This window comes from Juglans microcarpa x Juglans regia, chromosome 6S (assembly GCF_004785595.1).
Source record: "Juglans microcarpa x Juglans regia isolate MS1-56 chromosome 6S, Jm3101_v1.0, whole genome shotgun sequence".
Classification (NCBI taxonomy): Eukaryota; Viridiplantae; Streptophyta; class Magnoliopsida; order Fagales; family Juglandaceae; genus Juglans; species Juglans microcarpa x Juglans regia.
This window is the reverse complement of record NC_054605.1, coordinates 6,081,476-6,101,262: the sequence shown is the minus strand read 5'-3', so window position 1 is coordinate 6,101,262 and position 19,787 is coordinate 6,081,476. Positions and strand designations below refer to the sequence as shown.

At 36.3% G+C, this 19,787-nt stretch overlaps 1 protein-coding gene across 2 annotated transcripts in view; it reads left to right on the top strand.

Moving 5' to 3' along the window:
* The first annotated feature begins 3,150 nt into the window (after positions 1-3,150).
* The window catches only part of LOC121236527, a 66,989-nt gene continuing 50,352 nt past the window's right edge, over positions 3,151-19,787 (top strand). The window contains exons 1-7 of one of the 2 annotated variants that reach the window (XM_041132977.1): positions 3,151-3,512; positions 3,642-3,711; positions 10,140-10,182; positions 10,660-10,737; positions 10,862-10,946; positions 11,067-11,149; positions 11,572-11,629. In XM_041132977.1, the coding sequence (XP_040988911.1) occupies positions 3,365-3,512; positions 3,642-3,711; positions 10,140-10,182; positions 10,660-10,737; positions 10,862-10,946; positions 11,067-11,149; positions 11,572-11,629 (565 nt within the window). In that variant the 5' untranslated portion in view covers positions 3,151-3,364. The remainder of the gene's footprint in view (positions 3,513-3,641; positions 3,712-10,139; positions 10,183-10,659; positions 10,738-10,861; positions 10,947-11,066; positions 11,150-11,571; positions 11,630-19,787) is intronic. The other variant, XM_041132978.1, reaches the window with a different exon arrangement.

Genomic DNA, 19,787 nt, shown 5'->3' with positions numbered 1-19,787 from the left:
TTTGAGCCTTTATCTAGTCAACCACATATCTTAGAATTCAAATATTCATAGATAAAGATAAAGACAAACATTTATCAATTAATCTATTTATCTTTGGATTTAAATATTTATAGATAAAGATAAAAACTAATTACATTCATCCAATAACTCAAATAGGTCCTAGTCATCTAATCCTAGCCAACAAACTTTTACATCAACAATAAGTGTGATTTTTATTACTCCTTTATTTATGAAAAGTGTCAGTTTTCCTTTAATAATATTGATTTTATTTTATTTCTACATATTTTTCTTTATTTTGAAGGAATGAGAAGATTTAGTGCAAAATGAGAGCATTTTGGTAAAAAAAAAAAAGAAACCAAGGATCAAGATCGAAGAGAGGCGACGAGATCCAAAGAAAGCCAAGGAGATTTGGGCGAGGAGCCTTGTACCGTGGGAAGCAAAGAGAAGTCGTTCCTCTTGGTAGGCGAGGAGACCCAATGACGATCAAAATTGGTGACAAGAGTTAGGCGATGAGTGAGATATTTTACCTCTCGGTAGGCGAGAAGACCTGGCAACAATGTTCTGTGTTGTTAGATTAGGCGACCAATCTAACAATTAATTTAAAAGACCAATCTAAACGACATCGTGGAAAACAATTAGAAAAGGCAAGCAGCTTTACCGCTCGAAACGTAAATGCACACACAGGCATCGAACAAAGTCGGTGGAAGAAATAATTGATTGTGAAAAAAAAAATCACATACGTGTTGGGACGCATTGGGACTTGGTGGAGTTGACATGCTGGAACGCCTTGGGACTTGGTGGAGTTGACATGTTGGAACGCCTTGGGACTTGGTGGAGTTGACGTGCTAGAACGCCTTGGGACTTGGTGGAGCTTTTTGAAGCCTATACAAAGGCTTGTAACCGGGAGGGAAACAAAAAGGAAGAAAGAAGGTTGAAAAAGTCGAGATTTTAAGTTCGGAGTTTGAGTCTAAGTTTGTAGTCTGAGTTTTAGAGTTTTTATCTTTAAGTTTTGTTGTTCTATTATTTTTCCTTTCAGTTTTATTATAAACTAATTTTATTTTCTAGAGTTTTGATGTAGTCTAGCGTTGAACACACAATTTACAGTCTAAGTTATTTTATCTTCAATATTTCTATGATTGAGTGTTTATTCCTTATTCTTAATGTTTGTAATTTTTTAGCTAACTATTGCTCAATCTATTGGATTGCAATGAGACCGAGAGGTAATTTGTGATTAAAGCTCTAGGATTAAAAACTATTAGTAGAGCGAAAGTAGAGATACTTTACCTCGATTAGTGTGATTTTCAACAAAAATCCAAAGAACTTAATAAGTTTCTAATTGATTAAATTCACATAGAGATATGGAGTTATTAATTAGAGATATTTTTAGTATTGTTCGAGAGAACATATTGAATAGTTAAGCGACTTTTATCATCAATGTGTGATAATTGGAATTCTATAACAAGGAAGAATAAATTGTGTGAGATTCGTTCGGTGAAATCAAACGCTCTAGATCTGTTCTTATTATTTTTTAAAAATTCAAATTTTAATGCTCTTTTATTTAGTCTTAGTTAGATCATATATTCTCCAAATCTCGATTTTTCAAATAGTGATTAATTTGGTCAATTTCAGTACTCAATAGTATAATTAATCCCTGTACAATCTCCAATCTCGGTTCTAAATAATGAAGCAAGAGTGTGTGAATTGATGCAATGCAGAGGGCAGTGGAATGAGTCAGTGATTAGAAGAATTTTTAGTAAAGAGGAAGCTGATCAGATATGCAACATGCCATTGAGTAGCATGAATGTGGAAGATAAAATGATTTTGGGGTCTATAAAAAAAAAAGAAGATTGTTTTCTGTAAGGAGTGCATACCACTTAGAGCTTGAAAGAAAGAAGGCTAGTAGAGGTGAAAACTTAAGGCATCAAGAGAGGAATCAAAGCTGGGAAAGCATTTGGAAAATGAATGTTCTAGAAAAAGTTAAATTGTTTATTTGGAAAGTTGTTAATAAGTTTATAGCTACAAGAGAAACGTTTTTTTAAAGAAAGTAACATACAACCCCTATTGCCCCATTTGTAGAAGAGATGAGGAAACAATTATGCATGTGGTTTGGCATTGTCCTACAGCTTGTGATGTGTGATCAGAGTCACTAAGTATATTGCAGAAGATAAAGATAGAAGAATCTGATCTACTAGCTCTGTGGGAAAAAGTAGTGAAAAAACTAAATGGTTCAGAACTAGAGGAGGTAGTTGTTGTGATAAAGGGCTTATGATTGAGAAGAAATGAGTGTATCTTTGAAGACAAGTTCAAATCTCCCAGTCAAGTAATAAGATTTGCTAAGCATGATCTGACAGAATACCAATTGGCTTGGCAGACAACAAAGGCAAGTAGTAGCAGGAATGAGGGGAGTTGTAACTGAAATATGCGGTGAGAGAAACCAAGTCCAGGTTTTGTTAAAGTTAATTGGGATGTAGTAGTTGAAAAAAAGGAAAGGAAGGTGGGTATAGGGTTTGTAATTAGAGATGAAAAAGGGGAAATGTTAGTAGTTGTGGAGGGGCAGAAGCATAATGTTGATCAACCTACTGTTGCTGAAAGTCAGGTTTTGTGGAAGGCAATAAATGTGTGTGTAGATAACTCAAATTTGATAATGTGCTTTTGAGGGAGATGCTTGAGTGGTAGTTAATGTTGTTCACAATAAAAATGAAGATTTATCATACTATGGAAGTCTAATAGAAGGTATGAAGCATAACTGAAGTATAGAACAAATTGAAAAGTACAATTTACTCATAGAACTTACAATGAGGCAACTCATATTCTAGTAAAGGAAAGTTTATTTTTATCGTATGAATTGATTTGGATAGAAGATACACCTGATTGCATTATAAGAATTGTAGAGAGGGAAAAACATTGTCATAACTAATACAAAGTGATCAATGAATACAATTTTTATTTAAAAAAAATAGAAGAAAAAACTCTAGCAGGTTGAAATAGTCTTGGCACTATTTTTTTCATTTTCTATCAAAATTTGGAGTAAAAACGACACGTGGCATTTTAAAGGAGTGGTCCGGCATCCATTTCTGTCCTCTGTATCCGTACATTTACAGTCAAAACCAAAAAAAGCCGTTGCACGTGGGCCGCAATCGTCTGCATTCATCTTTAAGAAAATCTAACATTGTTCTCACCACCCACGCTCCGAAACGAACAAGTAACGTCGCTCCACGTGCCAGAACTCATGGAACCTTGACGTTCTCTGATCCCATCTCAAAGTGCGAGAATAAATAGCTCCTGTCGCATATCGCATATCGCATATCGAAATGTTGTGTCGTATATAAGGCTCTCCTTCTCTCTCTGTTGAGCTTTCACCAACATGGCTAGGGTATCATCCGGATCGGCGGCGAGGTCGTCAATGGCGTCGAGGATTAAAGCCTACTCCTTGCCTCTCGTTCTCTTCGCTGCCGCTATGTTCTACCAGCTCTTTGTTATCTCCAAGTCCTTCCCTCCCACTCACTACGACGGTGAATCACTCCACTGACGCTATCTCTCTCTCTCTCTCCACACACACACACACACACACAAATTTGTGTGATTGTTTTGCTTTTTGTTTTTTGCTTGTTTACTCGTTTCTTTGGTCGGCTGAATTGTAGTTCTTGGAATCAAGTGGTACAGTTCTATTGAAGAAGTGGAGGAGGCCTACGAGAAGCTTTCGTCCAAGTGGTAATATCTATAATTCCATTATTATTGTATCATGCAGCTATTATTCCTTGAGATTAAGTTTTCAAACGCCTTCCGTTTGGATAGATTATATGGTTTTCGATCATCGAAGTTGTCTGTTAAATTAGCAATGTGGAGGAGAAGAGCACTTTTCTCATCCTTCCGCTTGCTAGAGCAGATCGTTGTATTAATATATGTGGAAAATATGTCTTTTTTATTTTTTTTATTTTTTTTATTTTTTAAGGTTATGATTAGGCACCTGGTGTAACTTTTTAATCACTATGTTATACGATTTTCCATTTACAAATTTTTTTACAAAATCGTCATTCTTTCGACAAAAAAAAAATAATTTAGAACGTCCAAATGCTGCATAATATTTTCTAAATGTTGAGATAATTGCAGATTAAGAAGTACCTCGTCTAAAGAATGTTCAAATTTAAAATTATATGAATAAATGATTTGCTAATTAGACAACCAATGATATTTGATTAATGCAAAATTTGGCATATATGATAAGCATATGAAGAACTTGTATGCTTTCGTTTTTTTTTTTACAAAATAAGATGATTTTACTAATGATCAATCAAAGAGAAAGAGGCCTAATTGAGGCACATGGATGTGTAAAACGAAAACACTGAATGAGAGTGAGAAAAGAGCAGAAAAATCCTGGTAAGTGAAGCTAGAGGGTACATGCATGCTCTGCATTGGAATGTTTAGTTTCCTCAGAGCTACATGGGATTGGGAGATGGATGCAATTTCCAACATTCTCAGCTAGCTGTATTGTAACACCTCCTTCCCGTAGGATAGAGATACTACTAACATTCATAACATAATGCCCGGTAAAAAGATTCATATCCTGAAATATCTCATTTATTGAAATTCATAAAAATATTAAAACTAAATTGAACATGATTGTTTCGAAAACTGAACGTAACGTAAAAGAACATACTTAAACTAATCCTATGAGTGACATAAAAGAAATCTAATTCTTGTGTGAATATCACTTATTTCTTCCTAAGTCTTTATACTAGGTTTATTCCTGGCCATCCAGCTTTGCATCATTATAGACACCATTTGCGAGAATTAAACATGGAAGAAAACAAGAAGACAAAGAAAAATGAGTCGAATACTCAGTAAGTAGCACATCATACCGTAAAATATAATCTGGCCTAGCATGGACTTAATTTCTGAAGACTCTTCACAACATATTTACACCATCACAGATTCACAATCATACACATAACATAACTTTCTGAAAACTTTGCATACGTATACATATCATCACAAATTCGCATGGTATATATATATATTCATCATTAACATGAGCGGAAGCATACATAATCATGACAAATATGTAACGTGAATGCATAATAACTTGTTTATCTTGTTTTATCATGGAGTGAAACACGCTTGGGTCCGTGTTCCACTTAACTGAATAACATAAAGTGAAACACGCTTGGGTCCGTGTTCCACTTAACTGAATCATGGAGTGAAACACGCTTGGGTCCGTGTTCCACTTAACTGAATCATGGAGTGAAACACGCTTGGGTCCGTGTTTCTCTTAACTGAATAACATGAAGTGAAACACGCTTGGGTCCGTGTTTCACTTAACTTGTGGTTAATCACGCTTGAGTCCATGGCACTGTCTTAAAACTTCTTATCTTTCTTAATGCATGAGAATCCATTAGGCTTCATGAATTTTCTTAACATGACATTTTCTTGTACATGACATAGCATAACATGACATAACATAACATGATCTGAACATTATATGACATTCCATGGCATACATGATCTAAGAACTACATGAACTTGACATACATGATCTAAGTACTACATGACATACATGATCTAAGTGTTACATGAGCATGGCTTGCATAATCTGGCTATTCTATTACATGGCATACTTGACTTGAATTACTACATGAATATCTCATGACTTTCATATGATCTTAGTACCATTCCATCAATCAAACAAATTTATTCATTCAAGCATAATCTCATATTTCATCAAGATCGTGAAAGGAATCTAACATTGACTTGTCTCTTAGCATAACGTAGATAACCATCATAAGCACATCATATTTTCATACATAACAATAATAACAATCATATTCACAGTGCGCATGCATTTGTATGATCATACTATTTACCTCTTAGCGTTACTTCCTGATTTCCATCTTGTAGCGCGTTACCTATAGGAGGTACTAGGTGTTACTAATTTCCTAGCAAAACGTGTCGTAATGCTCTACGTAATTAGATACGTATAATGGAATTTAACTAAAATAATAGGCTCCATAATATACTTTAAAATCCTTTAAATACCTTTTATAAAAAATTGTGTCTATAGGCTCTTAATTATTCAAGTAGATAAAGTCCATGTAAAAGTAATGTTTTTCTGAGAATATAACCAACCCAATAAAATACTAAAACATGTTTTTGTAGAGCACCACTAGCCCACTTTAAACCATAAAACATTTTCTGTCAACCCAAGTTCATCCACTTAAATTATCATATCTAGTCCTTTAAATATAAAATAGTAGAAAATATCTACATATTATGTATTTTATAAAATAGCACTGTAGTGATTTTGCAACTCAGGTTTAATAATATTGAAGGCCCACATTAGAAAACAGTCTTCTAAAATAATAAGCCAGTTTTGTAAGATTGGGTCCAGCTTAAAACATGGCCCGTGTAGATAATAGGCCCTCTTCAAGTTTATAAGGCTCCTGGCTAAAAGGCTTAAGGCCCATAGCCCATCCTAATATCAGTAAAGTAAAAGCCTTAAGGGCTGAGAAAGAAATGCTCCTGAGAGGAGCATCATGCGACGGAAGGCAACTCACCGAGAGAGGGACTGAGTGCGATGGCGGCTCTGGGTGGCTGGGAGTGACCGGTGACGCAACTGGGGGGGGGGTCCCTATGGTGGTGCGACACCGAGAGAGGGAGAGAGAGGGAGAGTTTAGAGAGAGAACCATCAAACCGAAAAAACACTAGGGAGAGAAAATGGTGGCTGACGGCGATGGGCTTACCGGAAGGGAGTGGACTCGACGGGGTTGGGCTGGCCGGCAGTTTCTGGCACCGTGGGTGGTGCTTCGATGTCCTATGGTGCTCGGCGGTGGCTGGGCAGAAATAAGGCTTGTGCGAAATTGTTGTTTCTCTAGGTATTTCAATGTGTTTAAAACAGAGGCTTTGTGGGTTTCTTATAGGCGATGGGAGGGAAACCTTCAGGAGATTGGCTGACATTTGAAGTTGCCTAGACTTTAGGAACCTATTCTTACGAAGATACAGATTCTGAGAGGATTTCAAGAGTTTGAGTTGGAGTTAATCTCAAACTGGAAACCGAATCTAATACGGGAACTTAATGGATAACGTATACGAAGGTTTTGGATAGGGAAGGAATCACTAATTTAATCTATCTGTTAGCACATTTTCTAAAATAATAATAAAAGTAAAATAAATAAATGTAAAATCTAATAAAATAATAATAATAATAATAATAATAATAATAATAATAATAATAATAATAATAATAATATGAACAATACATAGAATCTATCTTATGGCCTAATCTTAGGATCGGGTTGTTACATGTATTCTGAGTTTTAGCAATTTCACTGCAGATAAGATGATTTGGATCCACTCCGGGAATGGAAAAATCTCTGTTTGGTTTCTGTTCAAGGCTATGATGGGTCAGAATTTCAACCCTTTTCCTTGGAAGGATATATGCAGGAGTAAGGTGCCTCTCAAGATTGCTTTCTTTGGTTGGACAATATCTCTTGGGAAAATCCTAACTATGGATAATCTGAGGAAGTGGTGGATTATTATTGTTAATTGGTGCTGTTGTATGTGTAAGAAGAATGGTGAATTCGTTGACCATTTGCTGCTTCATTGTGAGATGGCCAAGGCCTTATGGAATGCGATTTCATTAGGCTCAAGTTTGCATGGGTGATGCCTAGGAGTCATTATGATCACCTTTGCGAAGATCCGATAAGTCACTATAATCTTTCTTTTACTGATTAAAAAAGGTAAGAATATATCCAATGGCACAATGAAATTAAAACATAATCCTCAAGTTACCGCCCCCCGTTAAGGATCTTCCCAACTGTCACTGTCCAAACAAAGAAAGTGGCTCTTAATGGGCCTTGCTACTTCCTCTTCCATGTTGTCATGAGGGATTGGGGAAACACCCCTCTCTTCAATATGCTCCATTGCATCTTATCTTCCCCTCCCAATCTAAGTCAAAGAGAATTAAGTCTAGTGTAAAAGATAGTAAAGAGATCAGCTTTCCAATCCCATGCTGCTTGAACAAACACAACTTCCATCGAGAGGAGCAATTTGAAAGTTGTAAGTTGTCTGCTAGCAATGCATTCTTATCTTTAGAAATGTTAAAAAGTGAGTTGAGAAAACCCTTCCCATAGGCTTGTTGCCAGACCATATATCATCTCAAAACTTTATCCTAGTTCCGTTCCCACCTCATATCAGATATACGTGGAATATTGCCTCCAGTCTCTTTAGGTGTTCTTCCATGGCAATCTTGAAACTTAGATATACCTCGTAAGAGCACCAATCAAGCCACATGCTTTCCTTTTTCATCTCTATCACCTCCCTCCCCAGACTAGTTCTAGGATTCACATTACACCAAAGCCATTTTCCCAATAGAGCTTTATTGAATATAATCAATATTCTTATTTTGGAATATGAGGAACACAACAAAGGTCTACTCATCAGATGAAATTTCCTCTGCTCCCCCCCTATGCACTACAAGAAGTCCCTATGAAGGTTCTCAATAAGGTTAGTAATGCCTACAGGGAGAGGAGTGCTCTTGATCAAGGTTACTCGACTACCCTTTGATACCTTCCATACCACCAAAAGACAGTCCAACTTGTCTATCTTATCATCTTAGATTGCCTTGGCCATAAAATGAGCTCCTAATGGAAAGCCTAACTATGTCATCAACAAAGAAGACACTTGACAATGTAGGATGCATGTGAAGCTATTGACATCATCCACATTATCCTATAGCTCTGACTTGGCCAAGTTAATCAACTTTAAACTGTTTCAAAACAACGAGAAATGAATCTAATATTTGTCTTTCCCTAAGGAAAGTGTTCCAAGGTTCTTTAGGTGAATTAAGTTGCATGACTTTGCATAGTACACTCTAAAGAAAGTTAGCAGATAAAGAGGGAGAGGAATTATTGAAATAGAGCTCTTACATTTAGCTGTAATGAGTATTATTGTTCATGTAATGCTGATTATTGGGATTTAACTAATTAATGCTATTTCACCATATTAAAATTAACATTTTTACGAAGGGATGAAACTCATACATTAATAAAAAGGAATGTTGCGTAACATGTAAGTTGACAGTGGACTTCATAAAATGTTAAGCTAGTTGGAAGTGAGTGGTGTACCACTATAAAAAGAGTTAGACCATTCGTGATTCCTCAATTAATCAATATTTTTCAGAATTCACCCCTAGATTATTCATATATCACCAATGAGAGTATTAACATGATCTAAACTTTTTATAAATGCGTTTTATTATTTTTATATTTCAAAATCAACTATAGAAATAAGTATGGACTCGAACCCGAACACACATACACTAACATAGTTAGCACTCGTTAGGACCTCTATGGCTTGGCTTGCACACACTTTTTTTCTTTCTTAGCTGACTTGCACACTTCCACATTTATTGAACTCTACCAGATATTTATGTTTTCATGCCCCTAGTCTGTGTCCCAAGATGTCCTGTTCATTCAATATCCTCATGAAACCATACCAATTAAATAATCGAGATAGCAACCGAACTGCTGTTGATCTTATCAATTTGATGAGAGTTTTAGAAATTGATTGCCGAACAACTCATTTGCAAGATCTAAGGGTGCCAAATGTTCTTGTAATTGCTCTCGTGCTGATTTATTCTATTAGTATTTAGTGAGCTTCTATTTAAGGAAGTGGCTTTTTTTATTTATATATTTTTTTTAGTTCTTTGTACTACTGCCTTTGTGATCCTATGGTATTATGTAACTAGGATACGTAAGTTTTGAGGCATGGAAATCAAGTTTTAACTATTGCCACTTGATTTGTTGAAGTTTGGAAAGGCTATTACAGTATCAATGTATAACGTTTATCTGTGAGTAAAAGGAGTTCCTTCAACTAGGTGAAGATACGGTTTACTATGGCTGTGGACTTTTTTTGATAAATTTGTTACTATCTAGTGGAAAAAATTTACTTTTTTATAGGCAGTGGGAAAAATAGATTAAAAATGCTACTAGCCTGATGTCTTAAAACTAGTGGGAGTTGATGTAGATATGTGCTATGAAAAACTCGATGAGAAGTTTGTTAGTAGTATTGGCATATTCATTTATGTTATTCAGAATCGTGGTATTTACTACTATTGTAAGATTCAAACAATGTGGCGGTTTCAGGAATTCAGGCAATGAGATTCCTAGTGCCACTGATTTTGTTAAGGTATGTAACTTCCTCTTGTAAAGGTAGTATTTTTAATATTTTGTGCTATCGATCTGCGTCCCAGGAAATAATTCTCAGAGTAGACATGTCTATTCATTTGTTCCTTTCTTTGAAAATTTTTCTAAAGATTCTGCCTTCCTAACTAAAAAATATATTTAATTTTACTTCAATTTGGACTAAGTTGGTTTGATTTCTACGCTGTAACCTTATGATGTCTTAGCTTGTGTAAACTGTCAACCATTTGTTACAAATACAAATATGATCTTTATGAAAGAGTCTTCATGTCAAGCATTGTAATATATAACAGTGATCTAGAAATAGTAATTTTATAAAAATACAAGTGTAGCTAACTATGGATTGGTAATGGAGCTGAATTTGTTTTCTTAATGTAGAAGCTGAATTTCATCTGAATGCAATGTGGATGATATTTCTCAACTGTTTCATAACTGCAAAGGTAATCTACTTCAAAATTTGTAGGTTCGATATGCTTACGAGTTGCTGTCAAATCCTTCATGGAAAAGGAACTATGACATATTTGGTATCGATGAGCAACTAGTGAGTAATAAGGCACTTGGCTTATTTGTCTGGGGCATTTAACATTTTGCATCCTGCCCTTCTGCTCTAACTCTGTGAGTGGCCTTGCATTCATCAATTAAATGGCATGTTTTCTTGGCTGTAGCATATTGTTGAAAAGTTCAAAGGGCAATATGCTGGTGAAAGTTATTCAAAAGTAGAACTTCCTCTGTTAGATGGTATTGCTACTGGTTAGTTATATTTTTTTCAATTTTAATTACCTTTTTTGAGTAAATATGTCTTATAAAGTTGGTTATGGGAAATTGGGTTATTTTTGGCTAATGCATATTTTACCCTTCTCTTTTTATCAGAGCCTGAAGATCTTACCCTTAATGTCATTGCCTCCAAAGATTTTCAGTCGATTTTACAGGATGCTGACCCTTGGCTGTTTCAGGTACTAGTAATGGCTATAGATGTTCAGATGTTATGAATATTATATTTGGTGGGCATCTATTTTTTGCTTTTATCTTTTTCTCTCCCAGAAATGCACATCTAATAATAAAGAAAAATAGCTTCATTGAATTAAATCAGCTCGATAACCCTATGTTCAGTTATTTTCTTCTTATGAATAATATTTTGTTAAGAAATACTAAGGAATATCCTTGCTCTTTATCTTAATTGCTGGGTTAGTTTCCCCTTTTCTTTTTAATGTCTAAGCAAAATGGGCATACCACATGCTGGCGCCTGAATGAGTAAAATTTCGCTGTAATTAATGAATTGTGTTGTCACTACAGTATGTATTCTTTTTTTATATAATCTTCTTTTCTTTAATGATACATACTGACTCTTAGTGAATGCCCATTGAAATTGGTGTAGCTGTTTTCATTTGGGAGCAAACGCTGTGCTCAGTTTTCAGTTGTCTGGAAAAGGATTGGTATGTTCTTTCTTCTGCAAGTATTTGATGTAAATTACCCTATCTGCATGTGAGTAAGTTTTGTTGAGATAAGAAGTGAATTGTTTTTCTGTTCTGTCATGTAATCTAATCAGTGAACACTGCAAACTACATGGTGTTGGCTGCAAATTCCATCTGTACCTTGTCTCATATTACCTGTCTAAATTCTATCCCCAAACTGCATCATTTCAGGTGTTTCGGTTCTTCTTACTAATTTGTATATTGGATACGCATTACTCCAACCACCCTTTTGTGGATTCCATTTCTTTTGATTTTATTTTTCTATTATTGGAGCTTGCTTCTTCCCCAAAGATTTCTTGGTAATCTCTATTATCATATCTATTGTATGTATCTTGACTTGTATATGAACTTTGTTTGTCAAATTGTTAACTTTCTAGTTTGTTAGTTATCAATGTAGTACTGGATAATAAAGCATTTATTAGGATAAATATGTACGAAATATAATAGTTATTAGGACTCTTAACATAGTTGTATTTGAGAAAATTAGGTGTTGGTGTTTAGCATGATGGAACTTGAAGATTGGTAGTAATGCTGCAAACGGTTTTGAGTTGCATTATTACCTGTCCAACTAAGTCAAGTAATCTGCAATTGGATTTGATGTTTGAATTGTACACTTATTATTCTTGGAAGCATTTGATGTTTGTAAAGTAGTTTCTCAGTTTCCTTTGCTAGCTTCTTATTAATAAATGACATTTTCCATTGAGCTTGTGCTTGTTTCTATGTAAAACATTTTCTAGAATTAATTTGTATTTTCTGGTGTTTGGTGTGTGGCGAAATTAGCAGGGAAAGAAAAAAGAGGCAGGATGCTTACGTTGCCTCTCTCAAGCTTTACTAAATGTGTATATGCTTCAATTACAGTAAAACAACCAAACTACCCCTTAACGAATCTCCATTTTTTTTTTATAAGTAAGAAAGTGATTTTTATTAATATGAATGAAATAGGCAAAGCCCATGTACACGGAGTATGCAAAAGAAACATCTAAATACATTCTAAGAACCATAAAATGACGATAGAAAATCGTGAGCACTAGCTCAATTAAGCACTGAAGCACAAAACCAAAGCAGTAAGTTGTGCACAAAAGAATTTCGAAATTCCTCCAAAGTGCACTCCTTATCATTAAAACGCCGATCATTCCTTTCCATCCAGATACACCACATAAGGCACAAAGGGACCTGTAACACCCTGTTCCCATTGGATAGAGATGTTATTAGCATTCATAACACAAAGCCCGGTAAAGAGATTCATATCGTGAATTACCTCGTTTATTGAAAAGCATCAAAAATTGAAATGAACATAATTGTTTCAAAACTGAACGTAAAGTGGAAGGACATAAACCAATCCTACGAATGACATAAAAGGATTATAGTTCTTGTGTAAATATCACTTATTTCTCCCTATGTCTTTGTACTAGATCTACTCCTGGCCATCCAGCTCTGCATCATCATAATCACCATCTGTAAAAATTAGACATGGAAGGAAACAGGAAGACAAACAAAAATGAGTTGAATACTCAGTAAGTAGCACATCATACTGTAAAATATAATCTGGCCTAGCATGGACTTAATTTCTGAAGACTCTTAACAGCATACATACAGCATCATAGATTCACAATCATACATGTAACATGACTTTCTGAAAAACTTTACAAATATACATATATCGTCACAGGTTCACATAGCATATATATATTCATCATTAACATGAGCTGAAGCATACATATTCATGACAAACATGTAACGTTAATGCATAATAACTTGTTTATCTTGTCTTAACATGGAGTGAAACACGCTTGGGTCCGTGTTTCACTTGCATAACATGGACTAGAACATGCTTGGGTCCAGTGAAACACGCTTGAGTCCGTGTTTCACTTAATTGAGTAACATGGAGTGAAACACGCTTGAGTCCGTGTTTCACTGAACTGAATAACATGGAGTGAAACACGCCTGAGTCCGTGTTTCACTTAACTGAATAACATGGGTCCGTGTTTCACTTTACTTGTGGTTAACCATGCTTGAGTCCGTGGCACTGTCTTAAAACTTCTTATTTTTCTTAATGCATGAGAATTCATTAGGCTTCATGAACTTTCTTAACATGGCATATTCTTATTCATGACATAACATAACATGACATATTCTTGTACTTGGCATAGCATAACATGGCATTTTCTTGTACATGGCATAGTATAACATGACATAACATAACATGATCTGAACATTTTATGACATTCCATGGCATACCTGATCTAAGTACTACATGAACATGGCATACACGATCTAAGTGTTACATGAACATGACATACATTATCTAAGTATTACATGAACATGGCTTGCATAATCTGGCTATTTAATTACACGGCATACTTGACTTGAATTACTACATGAACATCTCATGGCTTTCTTATGATTTTAGTAACATTCTACAATCAAACAAATTCATTCATTCAAGCATAATCTCATATTTCATCAAGATCATGAAAGGAATCTAACCTGGACTTGTCTCTTAGCGTAGCGTACATCATAAGCACATCATATTTTCATACATAACAATAATATTCACATTACGCATGCATTTATATGATCATACCATTTACCTCTTAGCGCTACTTCCTGATTTCCAACTTGTAGCGCGTTACCTATACGAGGTACTAGATGTTACTAATTTCCTAGAAAAGCGTGTCATAATACTCCAAGTAATTAAATATGTATAATGGAACTTAACTAAAATAATAGGCTTCATAGCAAACTCTAAAAACATACTTTAAAATCCCTTAAATACTTTTTATAAAATTTTCGTCTATGGGCTCATAATTATTCAAGTAGATAAAGCCCATGGAAGAGTAATGTTTTTCTAAAAGTATAGCTAGCCCAATAAAATTACTAAAACAATATAATAAAATTAAGCCCAATTTAAAATACAAGACTATTTAAAGTAAGCCCAACACTCTGTTTGTTTTAAGAATAGACTTGGCCGTATGGCCTTAGGGCCGAAGGGCCCGCTATGAAACAAACTGATTCCTCAGAAATTAAAACACGCGGGACAACAGAGGGATGGCTGTGTGAAAACGAAGGACTCACAGAGAGAGGGATTGAGTGCGACGGCGGTTCAGGGTGGCTGATCTTGACGTCGGTGCAACTGGGAGGTCCCTATGGTGGTGCGACACCGAGAGAGGGTGGGAGAGAGAGAAAGAGACAGTTTAGAGAGAGATGAAATTGAAAACTTAATCACCGAGAGGGAGGAGGGGTGAGTGCGATGGCAGTGGCTTACTTGAGGGAGTGGGTGCGATGGAGCTAGGTTGGCCGGCAGTTTCTGGCACCGTGGGTGGTGCTCCGACCTCCTAGAGTGGTCGGCGGTGGCTGGGCAAAGACTAAAGCTTATGCGAAAGTGTTCTTCCTTTAGGTATTTCAGCGTGTTTAAAATAAGGGATTTTTGTGGGGTTTATAGACAATGGGGAGGGGAGCGGCGTGAGTCCTCAATAAATATGCTAGGGTTTGAAGTTGGCTACACTTGGAAAATTATTCCTACGAGGATAAGGATTCTGAGAGGATTTTGAGGAGTCGAGTTGTAGTTTCAAACTAGGAAACTAATCTAATATGAAAACTAATTAATAACTATACAAAGGTTTTGATAGGAAAAAAATCACTGTTTTAATATATCAGATAGCATATTTCCTAAAATGATAATAAAAATAATAAAGACAATAATAAATAAATAATAATAATAATAATAAATAAATAAATAAACAAATAAATAAAAATATAAGATACTAGTTTTAAGCCCTAAATTTGGGCCTGTATGTTACAGGACCATCCTCCAAATTGCAGCCACCTGAGAACAACCGTGAAGACCATTCCAACTAGCTAGAAGGTCCACCACCCTCAAAGGCATCACCCAAGGCATACTAGTTCTACAAAAAATTTCATCCCACAGTGCCCTTGCGACCTCGCAATGCACAAGTAAATGATCCACAGATTCCTCATGCTTCTTACACATATAACCCCAGTCTATAACAATGAGACTGTGCTTCCTCAAATTGTCCGTCGTCAGGATTTCCCCAAGAGAGGCAGTCCACATATGAAGAAAGCAACTTTGGAAGGCACATGAGACCTCCAAATACACTTCCAAGGAAAGAAAAACAGTCAAAAGCTTATAATACAATCGAACTGTAAACTTATTGCTCCCTTTGGGCCTCCACAACTCATAGAATATAAAAACTGAAAAAAGCTAAAACTTCATCAATTTCCCAATCATATATAGCTCTAGTAAAAGAAACATCTCATTGGTAAGAACAGTTAGAAAGGACTAACAGATCCGACACAGAGGCGTACTGATAAGAAACCAGACGATTGATGGCCCGAAACACCCTATTGAGAGCGCGTTCACCACACCAAATATCAAGCCAAAATTGGATCCTAGAACCATCTCCAACTGCATAGCTAAATTGGCTTGCAAAACTCTCGCAGCCCTTTCTAATGAATTTCCATAGACCCACACCATATGGCCCCCTTTCCTCATTAGAACACTAAGCCCCCAAGCACTACTTCCATATTTACAATCAATAACCTCCCTCCAAAGTGACTCCCCTTCTGATTGATATCAGCATAATCATTTCCCAACAAGGCTTTATTAAATATCCTCAAATTATGAACCCCCAAACCTCCATAACAAATGGGAGAGCAAACTTTATTCCAACTAACCAGATGAAACTTAATTTCCTCCCCATTCCACCCCACAAGAAAGCACGAAATAACCTTTCAATCCAGTTAGCCACCCTTGCAAGCAAAGGATTTAATGATAAAAAATAAGTGGGACGATTGAAAAAAGTGCTCTTGATTAAGGTCATTCTACCCCCTTTCAATAGATACATCCATTTCCACCCAGCCAACCTTTTCTCAATTTTCTTAGCAACCCCATCCCAAATAGCTTTAGCCTTAAAAGTTGCCCCCAATGGAAGGACCAAATATTTCATAGGCAAGGAAGCAACTTTACAGCCCAAAAAACTTGCCAAGCTATTAATGTTGTGCGCCACCCCCACCGTGACCATCTCAGACTTTTCAAGATTTACCTTGAGACCCAAAACAACTTCAAAACATAATAGCAATGCCCTTAAAGCTTGAATTTGGCCACGATCCACATCGTATAAAAAGAAGAGTATCATATGCAAAAAGAAGATGAGAAAGTATGGTAGAACCATTATTAGCATTTCGCACCAAAAAACTGAAAATAAATCCTCCCCCAACGGCGGCCTCCACCATCCGACCAAGCACCTCCATGATAATAACAAAGAGAAAGGGAGGACAAAGGGTTCCCTTGCCTCAAACCACAAGAGCTATGGAAAAAACCAGCAGGGTTGCCATTAACCAACACTAAGAACTGAGTAATAGAGATGCAATGCCTAATCCACAAACGGCATCTCTCCCCAAAGATACATCTCCCAAGCATATAAAAGAGGAATTCCCAATTCACATGATCATACGAATTTTCCATGTCAAGCTCACAAAGAATACCAAGAATTCCCTCCCTCATTCTACTATCTAAGTATTCATCAGCAATGAAAACTGAATCAAGGATTTGTCTCCCCCCAACAAACGCATTTTCTCCATAACTGTGCTCATACGGTTAGCAAGAAGCTTCAAAATTATCTTGTCTCACAAGACTAATAAGACGGAAATCCTTTGCCTTTGAAGCCCCAGGTTTCTTTGGGATGAGAGCAATGAAAGTTGCATTGAGGCACTTTTCAAACTTCTTCTAAGAATAGAACTCCTGAAAGACCCATATCACATCTTCTTTCAGAATATCCCAACAAGCTTTGAAAAATGCCATAGAAAAACCATCGGGACCAGGAGCTTGGTCTTTCGTCATCCAACTAATCACATGATGAACCTCATCTTCGTCAAAAAGTCTTTCCAATCATCTCACACTTTGAGGATCTAAAGACTTAAAAGCCCAACCATCCAGATTTGGCCTCCAAGTAGCTGGTTCGATGAGACTCATAACATTGCACAATATGATCTTGAATCTTAGGTAGAAAGGAAATCACACAATTATCTGAATGAAGCATCGCAATAGCATTACTTCGCTAATGTGATTAAGCCACTCTATGAAAAAACTTAGTGCATTTATCCCTCTCTTTCAACCAAAGAGCCCTTGACTTTTGCCACCAAGAAATCTCCTCCATCAATAGCACCCTCTCAAGTTCAGCCACTATTATTTGTTTCTTATTTTTGTAGGCGACTAGGTTATCTCCTAAAATTTTACAGTATCATGTAGTAAACTGTCTATCTGAGGGAGACCCTACACAGAGCAAAGCGATTCCCACTATGGTCAGATTTCAACTAGGAACTACCATACGGAAGGGTAGCGCACCTAATCCGTTGAAAAACCTTGAGAAGAGAAGGGAGTTTAAGACCAATCAAAATTTGTACATGAGCAAACTCATATTTGGGTTTTAGGACGATAAGAAACTGAACAACATCCACATCTTCATGTCGTTTCTCCACAGTTTCATGTCAACGGAGTGGCTAATGCATTTTCTTCTTCTCATAGAGGGCCGCAGCTTACAACCTGATTGTAGTACTTGTCCACATGTTGAGCACTTTGCTCAAACCCAAATAATTTTTTGAGCACCTTATTAAATCTAAGTGATATTCACAGAACCAAAGTACATATGTCGGAGATTATCCCAAAATTTCATAGCAGCAGTAGGAAGATAAATTCATGAGGATCAAATGTGAAGCTCATACTGCTTAAGAGAGATAATGTAATTATCTTAATATTCTCAAAGGCTAGGCTTTCCCGCTGTTAAGTGGTGATAAAAACCTTTTCCTTCGAAAAATATTTTCATTGATCGTGCCCAAGAAACATAGTTCTTCTCATTCAGTTGCACAAAAGTCATAGGAGCATGAGCTAGAGTTGTCAACGTAATGATATCCAATTTAGTGGCTATAGGATATAACTAAGCCATGAACAAATGCAATGACATCAACAAGTAATCTATAACATTTTGAATCATGGGCTTACACAATGCTACTAGCAACCAATGGCAAAATTGCAATAAAAGAAGAATACAACACCACATACATTGTTGAAATGGGCCTAAAAGAGGTCAAACCTAAGCAAATAAGACATGATATCATCTCAATGAAGTGGAAACTACCGAAACACTAGTCCGCGCCAAAAAGTAGTGAAAACTGCACAAAACCAATTGAAAATACCAAAAAATAATCTGGACCAGCTGAAATCTGTCAAAACACACTGAAAAATATAGAAAACCGGCCCAAACTTCAGTGAAATCATATATGAACCTGCCAATAGGGGTGATTGAGGGTTAATGCAGCGGATATCGGGTTGACCCAAATGTATCTCTAGCTGATCGGAAGACCCCGATGGATGTTGGATTTGAGCTGTATTGGACTGACCTGATTCTGGTTTGTGTTGGACCAAATATTTTGGAATTGGATGGACTAAGATCCTTGTGTAATTTGGCAGGAACCGCTATGCTTAAATGGGTTGGACTGAGATTTTCCTTGAATTGGGTTGGATCAAGGATGCTGATAAGGAAACATCAAACACCACAACCAAACCGAGGCCTTCACCTTTGAAACTTGCTGAAAATTCTCTGGTGATTTTCACAACTTGCCAGCAACAACCTAGATGATAACAGGTTATTTCATTAATGCACAGCTTGCCACCAAAACAATCAACCATCGTAGAGACCACAGACCGCCACAAAGGCACCAACCACAATAACCTAACATTAATACTATCCATTGGAGGATAGGGAGCTGTCAGGGCTTATTTCAGGTGAGGAGTTGGAGAGAACAAAAGAGGTGGTGGCTGAACTGGAAAAGATCACTCTAATGGAGGAAATTTCTTGGAGATAGAAATCTCGGGTTCTTTGGTTGAAGGAAAGTGATAAGTGTACAAAATTCTTTCACCAAATGGCGAATTCTCATAGAAGGAATAATGCTATTGAAGTTATTCAAGACGGTGAGAACATTCTTTCGGATCAAGAGACCATCAAGGAACATGCTGTCAATTTTTATGAGAAGATGTTCAGGGAAGAATACTCGTGGAGACCAAAGTTAGATGGTTTGTTTTTTTATTCTATTGACCAAGTAA